General features: G+C 37.1%; 1 protein-coding gene and 1 non-coding gene across 2 annotated transcripts; both read right to left on the reverse strand.

The window, feature by feature from the left end:
- Nucleotides 1–1,802: 1,802 nt before the first annotated feature.
- LOC145627113 (germin-like protein) lies at nucleotides 1,803–3,820 on the reverse strand. The gene is made up of 2 exons (XM_081679511.1): nucleotides 3,574–3,820; nucleotides 1,803–2,532 (listed from the first exon to the last, which is right to left on the reverse strand). Exons 1-2 carry the CDS (start codon nucleotides 3,695–3,697, stop codon nucleotides 1,982–1,984), a joined length of 675 nt encoding a protein of 224 aa, XP_081535637.1. The 5' UTR covers nucleotides 3,698–3,820; the 3' UTR covers nucleotides 1,803–1,981.
- Nucleotides 3,821–11,959: 8,139 nt separating this feature from the next.
- Nucleotides 11,960–12,066, reverse strand: LOC145629570 (small nucleolar RNA R71). The gene has a single exon (XR_014111735.1). It is a non-coding gene; the product is annotated as a small nucleolar RNA R71 (small nucleolar RNA).
- Nucleotides 12,067–17,727: the final 5,661 nt, after the last annotated feature.

Here is a 17,727-nt window from a genome sequence, read left to right on the forward strand (position 1 = left end):
CATAAGGTTTCCAGTGGAGTACATAGTGTAACGCTGTAACAACGTTTTATATCATTAGAATCCACAATAATACCATTGAAAAAAATCATGTGTATATATTTAGAAAGCAATAATAATTACAAAACTTCCATGCATTGTATCTTAACTTATAAGTGTTGTATGTTTCTATAAGAAGTACTTCCTCCGTATATGTTATTCCTAATAATAATTGTTTCGGGTGAAAACAATGGGACCTTCGGACAGGTCTTTTCTTGTCGGTTGAAGACTAATCTCGGTCCAAGCTCCAATAAATTAAGTTCTTATCTTAATTTCTTTCTCTCATAAAATATTCAGTTCAGTTCAACTCCAATAAGTTCAGTTCAGTCAATCAAGCAAGGCCCTAACAACAATAGCTTATAATGGTACATGAATCAAGAGTACTAATTAATTCAAGTGTATCACTTAAACAAAATATCACTAATTCTTACTCTCTCCGATTACGAAAACTAAACATACTGGACTTAAAGGTACTAGAATACAATTATAACTCGATAATTAATTTGTTTATCACTAATCCTATTTTTCTTGACACAAAATAATTTACAACTGGATTTCTCTTGAGCATTGTCGTTAACTCGTTATTACCCGGCTCGGGCTCGGCTAGCAGCAACCAAGTATATCTGTAGAATTAACGAATTAAGAATTTAAGAGCCTTAAAATCAAAAATTAGAATAAAACAACAAATTTGATTTAGGGTTCGTTTGACATCGCTGTAGTTTTCTGTTTTTTGGTTTTTTGTTTTTTAAAAGTATATTATATATCACATAATGAATCAAAAATTATTTAGACTTATTAAAATCATGATAATTTTGAAAACTGACAACAAAAAAGTGGAAACACCTTTTTCTTGTTTCCTGTTTTTGGTTTTTAGTTTTCAAAAAAACAGAAAACTGAAAACAAAAAATGATGCCAAACAAGCCCTTAGTTATTCTACAATCTTTTATACTTGTACAACAAAATCGAAACTGTAATTGTATTCCTGAATAACAAATAAAAGAAAGCAATTGATATCCCATTTTAAAAATAAAATTTTAAAAAAAAAAAATCTGTATCCAACAAGAATTTTTTTTTTTTTTTTTAAAAAAAGAAATCCCAAAATCAAACCCTCCATAAATAAGTATATAGCTCACGCCCACTTCTTCCAGTTCATCCTCCTTCTTTGCCAATTAACACACCCCATCCTCCTTCCAGTAAACGGGTATTCTTAATCAACAAAAAAGAACATAAAAATTTCAATTTACAATACGAACATAAAAAACAGAAGCAAAGCAAATCAAACTCATTTAATAGAGTAATCAAACAATGCAAGAAATTAAATTACAATGGTGAGAGTGAGAAGAACAATGGAGAAGAGGAGAGAGGAGAGAGAAACTACAGACTAAAAAAAGGGACTCTTTTATCAAGCCTGACAACTTAGAAATAATAATAATAAAAAAAAAAAAAAAAAGCGAAACGGGATGTCAGAGACCAAAACGGGAGTGCTGATTAGGAATTTTCAAATTCCATTTAAAAAGACTTTCATACCCCTTGTTATGTATTTATTCATACATAACTAACCTCCCTTTGGAAGGCCTCCTCTAGCTTGTTAATATTGTCCTAATAGGAACATATATATTCAAGTTAATGTTAAACTCAACTCCACTACTAGCTTTTTATCTCATATTTATTTGATTCTAAATTTTGTAGTTTGAGCTGTAAATATTGGATTAATTGGGGCAAGAAAATTAGACTAAATCACGAAAAATGATAGTCACTCGTTCGTACAAAACTCACTATTTTCTTATCAAATAACGAATACATCCTGACCATCAAACAACATAAATTAACCAAGATCACATTACTTGGTTATTATTTTAAGATATCAAAATACCGTATTACAACATATATAGTTTAAAGTTCACATAACCAGTTTGTATTTCCTCATATTCCTGTAATGATATGCTCATTCAAAAGTTCGTGTTTGAAGATTCTTCACCACATTAGCATCCAATTGGAATGCCCTGGTAAGAACATTGACGGAGATCGAAGTATCAGCCCCGAATGTAGCGGCAGCTGTGGTAACAACACCAGGATTTTGGCTGGTAAATGCGGAAAGTGCAACAGCAGGAGTTTTCCCAACATTTGATTCAAAATGAATTAGGCCTTGAGGAAAGATAAAAACATCTCCCTTGTGTAGTATCTTGGCGAATAACTTGTTTTTACCATTTGGTTGGTTTGTGGTTACGAAACCAGCATAGAAAGTTCCTTCAAGGACTGTAAGGACCTCGGTGGCACGAGGATGATGGTGGGGAGTATTAACGCCATAAGGTGCAACGTCGATTCTAGCCAGTGATAAACCGAGGGTGTTTAGCCCCGGAAGGTTAGCTGGGGTAACTCGTGTAACGTTGGAGCCAACTTGGTTGTCTGTGTTTCCTGGCTTGTCTAGACCTTGGAAATGAAAATCGTCGACCTTGACAGCCATTGGATTCTTACAAAACAATCCATTCACAAACACTGCATAGTATAACAAATATAATAACCATATATAATATATTTTTGGTATGAACATTAACATTATAACAACAACAATCTTGTCAAAAAAAAAAAAAAAAAAAAAAAAAACCAACAACAACAAAGTCTTGGTCCCAAAATAGTCGGCCGGCTAACAAAATTTTCATAACGAAGTAATTCCTCTATCCCATAAAACTTGACAAAGTCAAACTTGCATATATGGCAATGCACTTATTTAACTTTATTTTTATATAATTACTTATTAATAAAATTTATTCTTAAAATAATATTATTAAACATAATATTAAAAATTCAAAACCTATCTTGCAACCTATTTTATGATAAAATATATTATTAGATTTTTTTTTTTTTTTTTTTTTTTACTTTTATCAACAAAAAATCACAAAATTATTTTTTACTTCCAAAATTTTTAAAAGTTTTATTTTACAACTAATAAAAAATTAAAAATTGTGTTTTTACCACCTGCCATAAAAAAGCTAATGAAATTTTTTAAATTCTTTAATTTTTGTGCCAAACCCAACATCTTTAGGGGTTTTGAGGGGCATATTGACTCTTTGACTCCAGTTTGAGATTAGAATTGACAAAAAATGATCTGAAATGCTTCCCTTTGCGTGTTTAAAAATACCTCACACGCAAACCGAGTTATTTCCTATTATTTTTTTGTCAATTTTGACTTTCAATTGGACCAAAAGGACCAAAATGCCCCCCTAAGCTTACGAGCAACATGTTTTGCGCACGAAAATCAATTTTTTTTAAACCGTTAAATTGAACGGTTTTCTTGACTATAAGTAGTAAAAAACAATTTTTAGAAATTTTTATAGTGGTAAAATAAATTTTTTGGTAGTAAAAAACAATTTCGTGATTTTTTTTTGTGGTAGAAGTAAAAAAAAAAAAAAAAAATCATATTTTAATAATGTTAGTAAAAATTTATGGTCAAACCTAATGCATAAATAATGAAAAATAATCCAACATTTCATGTATTATGGGACGGAAGGAGTATGTAAAAAAGAAAAAAGGACTTACATGCATCCTTAGGGTCGTTTATAGCAACACAGAAATCTTGTAGCTGATTAGGGTCAGTTGCGTTGGCGACATAGGAAGATAGGGTAACAAAAACAATAAAGGCTAAGAAATGACGAGTTCCCATCTGTTTTATTATTACTTTGCTACACTCGATATTTTTTTGCTACTAAGTATATGTTGTGTTTACGGCTTTTGCTGAAGTTGTTGTTAAAGGGTGTCTGAATGATGTCTTTTATAGCAAAATGTTACTCCGTATATGTTTTATTGTCAATTAATGGGTCACTTATTCTGAATTTTATTTCTTCAGATGTTTAGTTTTCTAGGAAGAGTAGTTTAAGTCAATTGGGCAGGTAACGAATTGGTCCACTTCGTGTTTTTAAACTTTACGAGGATTCAACATTATCCAATATTTAGCCCACGGATTTCTTGAAGCAACTAAAAACATTGATTGAAAAACTGAAAAACAAAATAGAGTTATCTTTCTTAGCTTATCTTTGACCTCCGTAGGCCGTAGCAAATAGATGATAATTATTAGCAAATAGAAGATAATAGTTATATTATGTAGGAATTAAATAAACGATGAGATGTATATCTATTTACTTTACTATACCATAAAACACAGTATCTAAGTATCTTCTAGCTATTTTACAGCAACTCTTTGGTGCAGAAGGCTACACTGTGACGCGGATTATATATCCGAGTTATTCAGTCAGGGGTTACTCGAGTTACTCGGCCAGAGTTTATTTAATTTGAGGGGTTCGGTCAAGAGTTACTTGAGGGATTCAATCAAATAGGTTTTACTTGAGGGGTTACTCGGTCAGAGGTTACTTGAGTTACTCGTTCAGGGATTACTCGAGTTACCCAGTTTAAGGAGTTCGGTTAGGGGTTAATCGAGTAATTTGGTCAGGGGTTACATAAGGAGTTCGGTCAGGGGTTACTTGAAGGTTCAATCAGGGATTATTTCAGGGGTTACTTAGTCAGGGTTACTTGGTCAGGGGTTACTCGAGTGGTTCAATCATGGATTACTCGAGGGGTTACTTGATCAGGGGTTACTTGAGGGTAACTCGATTAGTAGTAACTCAAGAAACCCTTGACCGAGAAACTTGAGTAACCCGGACAACTCAAGTAACCCCCGATCGAGAAACTCGAGTAACCCGTACAACTTGAGTAACCCCTGAACGAGAAACTCGGGTAACGCCTAATCGAGTAACTTGAGTAACCCTTGTCGCACAGTACATCATACCGTGTATAACCAATTGTGATAGTTTTATGATAATTATATTATGTAGGTTGTATAAGGTAATGTGGATATATATGAGATGAAATATACTACTCTTTTTTTTTTTTTTTTTTTTTTTTTTTTTTTTTTTTTTTTTTTTTTTTTTTCTATTATTTGAATAAAGGGATATTATTCGTGAAATATATATATGTGTGTGTATGTGCGCGCGCGCACACACGTATATATATAGCGGAAATAAAACCCGAGCCTAAGGAAAAAATCACAATTAATATAACAAAAAAAACATAAATAACTAGATTAGAGAAAAGACTAAATTACCCTTGATGCGTGCTTCGCTCGACCAACAGAGCTCTTACTTGAGAAAGTTATGCCTCACAAGCGCAAGGGCCTCCGACGATATCCACCCACAACGTGACCCCGACCGGTCTCTTACTTGGAGGTTAGCCAAGTCGGACCAAAACACTACTCGAGTAACTAATAAGCTTTAAGGTTTTCTCTCAAGTGGATATGCCTTTTTGAGCTCTTACTCAAGTAGGGATGGCAATGGATCTGGACCTGACCCGGATTCGTGGATCACGGATCTGGGTCTTCAAATTTTGGACCCGACGGATCCGGGTCCTGTTGACAAAAACGGATCTGGATCTGGGTCTGGGCCCTAGACCCAGATCCAGATCCGTGGACTCGTTTTTTTATTTTTTATTTTTTTTATTTTTCCTATTAAAAAAAACTAAAATTGTTTGTTTCTTTATTAAAAATGTTGATAATGTTAGTAATGATAAAGATTAACCCTTTCAAGAGATTAATTTTGGATGATCATATTATATACATCATCGTTGCTTTTTCACTAGCTCATATGTAACATCGTATTTTTTTGTTGTTTATAATTTTAATTCAAAATATGAATGTATAAGTTGGTTGAACTTAATAACCAACAACGTAAGTTTGAAATAAATTTTTTGACCCGAACATTACATTTATTGCAAAAAATTAGGCAAAATATATTGGACCCGTTTTGGACCCGGATCCATTGGACCCGACGGATCCGGATCCGAGTCTTATTTTCTAGACCCAACGGATCCGGGTCGGATCTGGATCCTATATACAAAAACGAATCTGAATCCGGGTCTATCCGGACCCGGTCCAGATCCGACCCGTTGCTATCCTTATACTCAAGTGGGATATTTATAGGGAAAGTCAAGTGAGAAATATACCCTCTCATCAATGTGGGAGAGTTGGTAAAATCAATTTTCTCTTTTTATTTTTAAATAAAAAATAAAAGAAAATAGCCAACAACTAATTAATCAACAAGTAGCATTCTAAGAGGAGAGGTTAGGTAAGGACCACAAGGGGAGGGGGGGGGGACCAATACTTGATCCCCAAGGCTCCCAAAAAACTGCCACTCATCACTCTTAGCTCCAATGAGCGGCTGCCACATGGCAGGCCAAGACTTGGCACCCAAGCAGCCTTGCTGGCACTTGGTGCGCGTGGCTAGGCCTGCTGTTGGGCGCACGGTTTGTGTGCCAGTGCTGCTGCCTCGGCCTAGCACGCCACGCATTGCTTACGGGCTGTTGGCCGAGGAAATTGTGCGCCACACTGCTAGCACGCTAGCGCGCTGCTAGCTCGATCCTGCTGCTGTCCCACACATGCTAGCACGACTTGCTAGCCATGTGCTAGCATTGGTGCACTAGCATGCCGTAGCACAAACCAGCCAGCCTAGGTTCGGTTTGGTGCACATGCTAGCCACCTTGCTATACCAAGTGCCCCTAGCACTCGGTTTTCTTAGGGCATTCCAATGCTAAAGGTATTTTGGTAACTTGTTGATTATTTATTGATTTTACCGTCTCGTCTTTTATTAATTCGACTCGACTTACGACGCTTGGTCTTGACGCTCCTAGCTCGATTTTCGACGTCTAAATTTATATTACTCGAGAAATTCATTAATTTGTTTTGAATTAATTCGTCGTGTCAGATCGTTAGGTTCTTGGGTGTGACCTGAAGGGTTCAGTCAAGATTAAGCTGTAATATTAATTATTAATTGATATTATTGATCGGAAGCAACCTCCACCTAGGTATTCCGATTACTTGACCTTACTGAATAATTAGCTTTATAATAACTTGAAACCTCTATCGGGACAAGTGTGCTATTAGTGTATAACCCTTTTCCTATGTCACTTAATGTCTCTTCATGAACTATAAGGTAAGATTATTCGTCATCCTTATTACGTCCAGAAGTGTTTCTTGAAATCTGAGTATGACTGTCAATAATCAGATCATTTCTAAAATCCATCTGAGCAGGGCCATGCGTTTTTACAGTCTTGCTCTTCGAGAGGCCTTGTAAACAACAAAGACATGTTCCCTAGTAGGGGGACATTCCCAGTCTTGTAATGTCAACTTCTCTTACTTAGAAGACCTAGCCGCCCGAGTGTGGCCGTTATAATCTCCATGTATGGCAAACATTTGACTAACATCAAAACGAACTAGTACTCAAATAAGAGATCTCAAAATACTCATGGTTAAGGAAAGAGGTTCCGATAGCAATAATGAGAAGTATACTTATGACAATTTTTAAATCTCTTAAAGTATTCTCATAGGTCGATCTAGTATGGTTCTAAACCAATACCTGTGCAAATGATTTATGACAATCATGTCCTTGTAGCACAAGAAACGGTTCTATAAATCAAACCACACACTAATCTCAAGCGGTCATTAATCGTCCATCATTTAAATGACCTCGATTAGGGATAACTTGCGATTATAATATTCAATGTTCAATTTATAGGTGTTTCTTTATCCAAGACTGGTCTTGATACTCTATTTTTAATATTCTTAGAATCGAATGGACTCCATAGTTAATTCTAAACCACAATTAAATAGAAACGGAGTGATAAAATTGCATGAAATTAAATTACTCCAAAACCTGAATGGTTCATCTTAGTGTCTTACATTAAAATGTTCAAAAATTAATTAAACACTAAACAGATAAATCAAAGCCAATCTCCAACGTGCCTGATTCCCATTGCCTCAACGTGCTTGTTGTGCTTCAGTTGAGGAAGAGGTTTAGTATATGGATCGGCTACATTGTCGTCCGTTCCAACTTTACAAATTCTGATTTCACCCTCTGATGTCCATTCCCTTATTATGTGAAATCGCCACTTGACATGTTTGACCTTATGAAGTTCCCTTGGCTCTCTGGCCTGAGAAATAGCTCCATTGTTGTCACAATAGTGGGCTATTGGACCCTTGATGGAGGGTACAACATCAAGTTCACCAACGAACTTACGAATTCAAACTACCTCCTTAACCGCTTCATCAGTTGTAGAATATGCAGTTGTGATCTACTTGACACTCTTCCAACTAAATGCTCCTCCTTTTAGACATAATACATATCCAGACTGTGATTTGAAATCGTCTATGTCTGTTTGGAAGCTTGCGTCGGTATAACCTAAACAACTAATTCTTCTGAGCCACCATATACTAGGAATTTATCCATATTCCTTTTCAGGTTCTTTAGGATATTCTTGGTCGTAGTCCAATTTTCCTCTCCTGAGTCTGATTGGTATCGGCTCGTAGTGCTCAAGGCATACGATACATTTGGCCTAGTACATATCATGGCATACATGATCAATCAAATAATTGAATCATATGGAATCTGATTCATCCTTTTGTCACTCATCAAGTGTCTTTGGACACTACTTCTTGCTCAGGGTTATGCCATGTAACATGGGTAGGTGACCTCTTTTGGCCTCCTACATACTAAATTGTGTTGGTATCTGTAGACACCCATTTGTGTCTCCCCAAAACCAAACTCGGTGATGAATACTTTTCACGTCGAATCATAATCGAATAAAGTGAAAGTATGGAAAGTCTAGTGTTGCGGTTAGTTTTTAATTATCTTATTTCTCTCTATTTTTGAAAACCTATTTTATGAAAATAGCCAATCCAGTTTAGTTTGGTCAATGGAAAGGGTCCAATAATAGTGTAGTTGGATTGGGTTCAAAAAGAGCTTTCCAACGATATATTATAAGCCCAATTCCGATGAATAATGAGGAAGTTATGGTCAAATTACTAAACTGGGCCCGGTTTGATCTTTATATGCGTCCCAATGATCTAGAGGAGGGCCTATTATGATGTATCATTCCTCATGCAATTAGGATTGACTATAGTCTTCTAGAATCTTCTTGAAGGTTCTTTTGAATCCTAATATGATTAGCATTGATAATTGAGTTTTAAGAGTTTTATTTAGAATAATAGAAGTGTTTTAAAGGAAATTACAGTTTTACCCCTCGTACGCTTAAATTTTATCAAAATATGAAAATGTGTGAACAAACTGTCTGCAGCGCTGCACTACAGGCTGTCGCCTGGCGACAGGCTCTGTCGTTTGGAGACAGAGGCTTGTGTGGCGACAGCGTCGTGTTTTATTCTTTTCGAAACTATGATTCTTTTTTATCATATTCCGGCTGATTTTCGTTATAAATAGCCTCCTAAAACCCCCGTTTTTAATCACCAACTCTCATCAAGAAATTCTTGATACTCTTTCTCTCTCTCTTTTCTAAACCAACTTTTCACAAACACAAAATTTCGCATTCAGAAGATCTAGACACACCTAGCCAAGTTCGAAGTTGCCTTCGCCCTAGATGTGAAAGGTTTGATATTTCTGAGGGTTTGGTCCCAAATTTCTATTTCAATTATTTAATTTAATTATTTGATTTTATTATTTTCCTTGAAGTTACTAACGTGTGTATTTTGTTATTAGAAAGAGATACGAGGCATCTAAGTAAGTGATATGTCCATTTTATATAGTGTTTTACCCCCGTCCCTTGGTTGTTATTAGTAGTGTTTTTGGCTCTTTCGGGCCACTTTTATTACTAATTTGTGTGTTCTAGTGTTTTCGTAGTTTTAGTTGTATTTTACAAGGAATTGCACTCTTGGAGCATTTTCCCGGGCTTTATGGATCAACTACGGAAGCTAGAAGGACACGACCACTTTTGGAGCCCAGGATCGGTGAGAGCCGGTGATTAAGGGCTCGGTAATTGGGGTCCCGAGGCATTTGGACCAAGTATTCGAGACCCAAGAGGAAACCCAGATTGGGCCGAGAAATCTAGCCCAATCGAAGTCCAAGCCTCAAGAGGAGCAAAGGCCCGGTCGGGCAACCTCTAGCCCGATCGGGCGCGGCAAACCATAGTGCTATGCATGCTAAGGCACGCCCGATCGTGCGAGCATCTAGCACGATCGGGCGATGCTGCTTGGGAAGAACGCGAAGAAAAAGGCGCGCCCGATCGGGCGGCCCTTCGCCCAATCGGGCGCGCGTTTTTAGAAGACCTGATGATGTTTAGTTTTAATTCTTGTTTTAGAAAACGTTTAAATACTATTTTGTACGGAATTATTAGAGGACCATCTTCTTCCTTAGACTTTCTCTCTCTACTTAGGATCTTTTCTCTCTCTTAACTCTTCTCTCAACTCTTGTTCTTGATTATTTTCCATTAATACAGATTAGTTTGGTAACGATTTCTCTTCTCTTAATATTATTTCCTTTCATCATGACTTATTTTATTACTTTGATTAGTTTAGATTTAATTATGTGTGAGTAGTTTTATTTCTAGGGTTTATGGGGATCCATAAATAATATGAAGGGGTAATTTATTGTTGTTGATTATCAATGCTAGATTAATTTCCTATTGATTGATTTAATGCTCTGTGACTAGATTTGCGCAGATCTTTTATGCATGAGTTTAACAATATTGATTCGAGATTCGACAGATGAGAATTGATGTTTAGGTCTAGTTTCAATAGGCAGGTTAATTTATGAATGGTTAAGTCGAGATTCGAGAGATGAGATTTAATACCGGTAGATTAATTCTGTGATTGTAATATGTAGCGAAAGCCCTTTACAATCTGGTTAATTGATGCATTGATGATTGACTATTATTGATTATTGGTATTGCATGATAATTTCTTATTGAATTGTTTTAACGTTTTACAATTGCGGCTTGTAAAAGTATAGCAATATTAAATTGATGAATCGAGCAGATTTTAATTTGATATTAAAGGCTATTTTCAATAAGAACTTAGATATAGTAAATTGCGAGAGCCTGTTAGATCTATGTTGATTAATAAATTGCGAGAGCCTGTTAATCGTGTTATTTATGCAATGTCAATGATTGATTACTATGTTTTACCCTGGAGCATTATTTATTGGTGAACCTATGCCCTAGATCCTTTTATTCATTGTTTTCTCCCTACTCTTAATATTCGTAGTTTAGTTTCCTTTGATTACAATATATTGGTTACTTTATAATCTGGATTATATTAATTAATTAGGAATAGAAAGACTCGTTTCTCTGTGGATTCGACCCTACTTCCCTATCTACGTTAGTTAGAGGATTTAGGAATTACTTTTGATTAGGGGATACGACTTTACCCTGTCAAAATTTGGCGCCGTTGCCGGGGAAACGGTTTTTTTTTTTTTTTTTTTTTTTTTTTTTTTTTTTTTTTCTGATTGTTTTTGTAGTCTAGATTATTTCCCTCTTGTTTCAGAGAGCGTTAGTTCTCTGAGACAAATCTCATATTTGCTTCTAGTTTTTGTTTATGCCCAGGTGTTCCAGATCAGGTTACATCCCATTCGATCCTGAGATCGAACGTTCCTTCCATAGACAGAAAAATCGCTACAAGCAAATCCTGGCGGATTCTGGTGATAATAACAATAATCACCGAAATCCTCCAACTGGTTCTAGCGATTCAGATACATCATCAGACGCAGAATCAGATATGACGGCTCCAAAGAAGCTTAGTGATTATTCACAACCAAAGCTTACGGATTTTCCACATCTCACCCCTACTCCGGCTCTTGATGGGGTTCAATTTGAAATTAAACCTCAATTTATAACGATGATAGAGAGGAATCGATTCAGTGGAGCCAAGGGTGAAGACCCGAATCTTCACATTGCCGACTATTGTCAATATTGCAACACCATTAGGCAAGCTGGGGTCACTCAAGACCAAATCAGGGAGATTCTCTTTCCCTTCTCTTTAACTGGAAAAGCTAAATTGTGGTTTAATGGCTTAAATAGAACTACACTTGGTATAACTGACTGGGAAACTCTTGTTTTAAATTTCTATAACAAGTATTATCCTGCAGAGAGAACAACAGTACTACGGAGTGCGATCCAGAACTTTTCCCAAGAAGCCGATGAGTCTTTATATGAGGCTTGGGAGAGGTTCAAGGACTTACAAAGAGAATGCCCTCACCATAATTTAGCGCAATGGCAGTTAATCCAAGCCTTTTATAACGACATTGGAAATTCCTCTAGAATAATTTTAGACTCTGCAGCTAGTGGGAGATTTATGAATCTTAATGTTGATAATGCAGGTCAGGTTATTGAAGATATGGCGATACACAATTCCCAATATGGGAATCCTAGAGGATTTGCTAACAAGGGGAAGCATAGTGTCGACTCTGTATCCTTTTTGCAAGCTCAACTAACCTCTATTTGCCAAAAATTAGATAATCTGAGCACTGCTAATGTAGCTAATGTTTCTGCGATTAATAATAATTCTAATGAGGCTTTCTGTGAAAATTGTGGTATTGTAGGTCATTGGGAGCAAGATTGCAGGAGTTCCGTGGAGCAAGTTAATGCCTTCCAAGCTTATAGGCAGAATAACCTATACTCCAACACCTACAATCCTGGGTATCGGAATCATCCGTACCTTTCCTACTGGAGAACTAATGCTCAAAATCCACCACCACAAGAACCACAAGCGCCACAGTAGCAGAAATATTATCATCCCAATGCTAGCCAGAAGAACCAACCACAACAAACCCCCTCATCTTCCGACCCTTCTCTGGCGGAAATTAGAGCAATGTTGGTTAATATGCAAAAGCACATGGAGAGCAGAGATGCGACAATTGATCAAATTCTAGCGCATAATAAAATTGTAGATAATCAAATTGGGCAACTCTCCGCTACTCTATAAGCCCGCCAATAGGGAGCTCTGCCGGCGCAGCCAACCCGACCTACGGATTAAGCATTTACAATTACTCTAAGGAGTGGTTCAAACTATGAAGGGCCCTCTATGCCTAGAGCTGATGAACCTGTTTTATTAAATAATGCTAATCTTGATTCCGTTAAACCAAACAATGTAGTTGATAGCCCTGCAGGGCTATTAGATAATACTAACATATCTAATTCTACATTTCAGGGTACAACTCCAGAGAAGGTGGCTACTCTAGACAAGAATAATAATGCTCCAAAGCCAATTATCAAACTTCCTTTCCCCAATCGTCAATTGAAGACAAACTTGGATAAGCAGTTTGGTAAGTTCCTGGAGGTGGTTAAAGATTTGAAGGTAACAGTTCCCTTTACTGAATTGATCACACAAATCCCCTCGTATGCAAAATTTATGAAAGAAATATTGACGAGGAAAAGGTCTATTAGTGAGGTAGAGACAGTACTTTAGCTTCAAAATAAGTCTCCACCTAAATTAAAAGATCCGGGTAGTTTTTCTATCCCTTGTCATATTGGTAATCTCTTGATTGATAATGCATTATGTGATTTGGGTGCTAGTGTTAGCGTCATGCCATTATCTGTGTGTTCTAAGTTGAATATGAGTAAATTAAAAGCTACCAATATAACTTTACAAATGGCCGACCGTTCTTTCAAATACCCCTTAGGTGTTTTAGAGGATGTCCCCGTTAGAGTAGGTAAATTTTATATACCTGTAGATTTTGTTGTTCTTGATATGGCTGAGGATATGCAAACCCCAATTATTTTGGGTAGACCATTCCTTAACACTGTAGGAGCAGTCATAGATGTAAGAAGTGGTAAGTTAACACTATCAGTAGGGGATGATAAAGTTGTTTTTAATCTGAATAATGACCCTAAAAGCTCCATGACCGAGGAGAAATGTTTCAGTGTTAATGTGGTTGAAAATTATTCTAACAAGCCCCAAGCTCTTGATAAAGATCCCTTGGAGGCGGTATCTTGTGTTGCGTCCTTTTCAGATGAGATAGACAAATGGCAGAAGGAAGTCGATGCAATAGAAAGAGCGCTTTACACTGTTGGTCTTGGTTTCGAGGATGAACAGGTGGAACCGATCGAGCAAGTTGTGCGAATCGATCCCACGGTAAGTGTTCCGCCAGATCGAGTTGCAAGTGTTGAACGCAATGACAATTTGAAGCAACACTCGATCGAAGAAGGATTTTTAGTGCGTAGCATTGAAGATCCCCCAATCCAAGTCAAGGAGGAACCACCAGATAAGGTGATTTGGCGTCCCACAGGGTATGTCAGAAAGCCGCATCGCAGCCTAAACACCGCTAGACCGGGTGAGAAACCACCCGATCAAGCGTTAGGCCAAGGGTCCTAGATGTTGTACTTGGTAAGAAGGTCGTGCGGGACCTAGATAAACCAGTGCTTCGCGGGAGGCAACCCGTATTTCTTGTTTTCTATACTTTTTTTTTTCCTTTTCATATATTTTTATTTTGAGAGGCGAGGAGAGTGAAATTTTACCGTTTATAAGTGTTTTTGAATAGGTATAGGTTTAAGAGGTCGAAAGACTTAGAAAAATTTGAAGACGAAGAAAAGCTACGAAAATCTGATCGGGCGCGCACGCAAGGCAAATTCTAGCCTTAATTCCGCCCGATCGGGCATGGCTGCCCGATCGGGCGCGCAAGGAGAGCTGGATAGTCGAGCAAACTTCGCCCGATCGGGCGCGTAAGGAGAGTCAGAAACTCGAGGGAATTTCGCCCGATCGGGCGCAACTCGAGTGAAGGAAAAGATATATCGGGCAGAGCTCGCCCGATCGAGCGAGTATGAGGGCGAAAAATCATTCGTGTTCGCGCCCGATCGGGCGGAGCTCGCCCGATCGGGCGCGCAACTGAGTTCTAAGACTTCAGCATTATCCGCCCGATTGGGCGAGGCTCGCTGTAGGGAATAGATTCAAGCCTTTAAATCCCACTAGCTTGAACCCCACTGTGATCATACACTAAAGTACGGTGGCGTCCAAAAGGGAAGAAGATAGAGCAAAAGAGTCGCTAACAAGTTTTTAAGGAACTTGTAAACCGTTCACGAGGTGAAGGTTACACCCCTTAACGATCCAAGAGATCGTTAACTCCATAAGGTCATGAACCAAATAAGGGTTCGGGGATGAAGGTACAAATCCAACCTAAAAGAGATTGAATCTGCCCTAATAATAGGCCTCTACTTTATTCTGATCGTATTCATGTGCGCTTTTTAATTAACATGCAATCATTAGGATTACCCCTAAAGCTGTTTAATCTATGTTGGTTGAATTTAATGCACAAATAAACTATTATTGGCGATCACTTGAAATTATAATCAAATTAACCCTAACAAGATTATTAAATATCTCATTAAGCGTGATTACAAATACCAATTCCCTTTAACATGCATAAAAGGTGATCAAGCAATAAATAATGTCAAGCAACATAATAAATAATCAATATCATGAATAATAATTATAATAATCATCATAAATAAAATAATCATCATCAAAATAATAATAATAATAATATTCATAATCATTATAAATTATAACAATTATAATAATAATCATGTTCATATTAATATTAAAGCATAATAATAATAGCAAGATCCTAGGCATGATACTAACAAGATTAATAACAAACCCTAGCATGTCACTAAGCAATAAAAATCAAATCTTTAGCCCTAACATGATACTAACAATCATAAATATTAGGAAGAATATAGGAAGCATCACAGGAATCATATTTAATATTAAAAATACCCTAGACATGATACTAGGAATATCATAATATATAACAATTTAAACATGATTTCTACATCATAACATCAATAAAAACCATTAAAGTACTTACTTTGATGCCTCGTACCTCTTTCTTTCACGTCTAGGGCGAAGACAACTTTGAATATGGCTAGGTGTTTCTAGATCTTGTGAATGCGGAATTATGTATGAGAAAACCAAGTTTAGGAGAAAAAAAGAGAAAGAATTGAAAGATCAAAGAATGCTAATTAGAACTGATTGTAGATGAATGATCGTGAGAATTGGTGAATGAATGAATGTAGATGATGATCATTGGTGAATGAAAACGGAGTTTTTAATACGATATTTATAGAGAAAATCAGCCAAAAAAGATAAATTAACAAAACAGAGTCTGACGCTCAGGAAACAGAGCTGGCGCCAACCCTGGCTAGCTGGCGCCAGCCACCAGCCTTAGCGCCAGGCGCCAGGCCTGGTTCCAGGCGCCAAGGCCTGGGGTTGGACGCCAAGCTTGATTTCAACGCGTTTTCGAAAATCCGATAAGTTTACCGTACCGGAGGATAAAATAATATAATTTCTTCGAAAATGCTATTTGATTTTGATTAAAACTCTGAAAAGTCAACAAAGTCAACTTATCAATGCTAATTGAATTAGGAATGAAAAGAACCTTCTAGAAGATTCTAGAAGACTAAAACCATTCCTAATTTCATTAGGAATGATAAATCATATTAGGCTCTCCCCTAGATCATTGGGCCGCATATAAAGCTCGAACCGGGCCCAGTTTAGTAAATTGGCCATAACTTCCTCAATATTCACCGGAATTGGGCTTATAATATATCGTTGGAAAGGTCTTTGCAAACCCCATCCAACTACACCATTATTGGACCCATATAATGGACCAACCAAACTGGATGGGCTATTTTCTTAAAATAAAGTTTTCAAAAACAGAAAGAAGAGAAAAGAAATAAAAACTTTCCGCAACACTAGACCTTTCCACACTTTCGTTTCATTCGATTATGATTCGACGTGAAAGGTACTCATCACTGGGTTTGGTTTTGGGGAGACACAAATGGGTGTCTACACTCGCCCGATCGGGCGCGCCTATTTAACCGTCCCTTTAACCTTTTTCCTCTTATTTCTTTCCTCACTTTCTTCTTATTTCATCTTCTTCTCCATTACTTTCTCTCTCTAAAACCTCCATTTTTACACCTTCAAACTCACTTCTTTTTCAAGATCTCCTCAAATTCATCCATCAAAACCTCAAAATTTTTACATATTATTAATCCTCACGTCTTCCTCCACATTTCCCACCTATTTTCTCCCACTTTTTCTCATACTTCCTTCAAACCCCTAGAGAGAGAAAGCTCCAAGCATCAAATTTTTCCTCATATAATGGCCTCAAAACGTTCAAGGACACAAAGGGGTGAGAGTTCGAGGGCACCACAACCAACGGTCAACCCGGATCTTCAAATTCCGGGATGGGAGGAGGTTGTCATTACCTCGGAGGAGCAACGGGCTAGGATGCTAAACCTCATCGATCGCCAGGTAATCTCTACCCGTTTTATTCATCATCCCACACTAGTTAGGTTAGGCTTAGATAAATATTTGGAAAAATTGTTCAAAGGTATAGGCATGAGTGGTTTCTTTCAAATGTGCCATGATACGTATGACTACTTAACATTAGAATTTATTTCAAGTTTTAATGTTATTAAAATGAATGCACTAATTACTCATGTACAATTCCGATTATTAAACAACGATGTGAGACTAACTCTTAAAGAATTCGGAAAGTTGTTTGATTTGAAATTGGATAAACCGATTGAACCCTCTCAAGACCACACCGCCGTGGTCTATAAGAGGCTAACTGGGGAGGATTTAGTTAACCTCCAGCATGCCAAAGGGACGTGGATTCAACATCCCGTCCCAAAACTTTGGCAAAGATTTGCCGGCCTCACTATTTTTGGGAGGCATGAACCTGCAAATGTTAGGAGAGATGAATTGGAACTTTTGGCATCCTATGTAATTCCTACAGCCGAAAAATTGAACATACCCCATAGGATAGCCAATCACTTCCAAAGGGCGGCCAATGCGGCCGAGGCTAGTAGGTCTAGGGCACCTATTTATTTTGGGGGGTTAGTGACCCACATTGCTAGGAAACA

Source organism: Chenopodium album, chromosome 4 (genome assembly GCF_948465745.1).
Source record: "Chenopodium album chromosome 4, dcCheAlbu1.1, whole genome shotgun sequence".
Classification (NCBI taxonomy): Eukaryota; Viridiplantae; Streptophyta; class Magnoliopsida; order Caryophyllales; family Amaranthaceae; genus Chenopodium; species Chenopodium album.

What these genes read in the sequence shown, in the direction of transcription:
- LOC145627113 (XM_081679511.1), bottom strand. Translation starts at nt 3,697, where the DNA reads ATGGGAACTCGTCATTTCTTAGCCTTTATTGTTTTTGTTACCCTATCT. An exon ending in AAACGACCCTAAGGATGCAT is followed by an intron (nt 2,533 to 3,573) that starts GTAAGTCCTTTT and finishes TATACTATGCAG; the next exon opens with TGTTTGTGAATGGATTGTTT.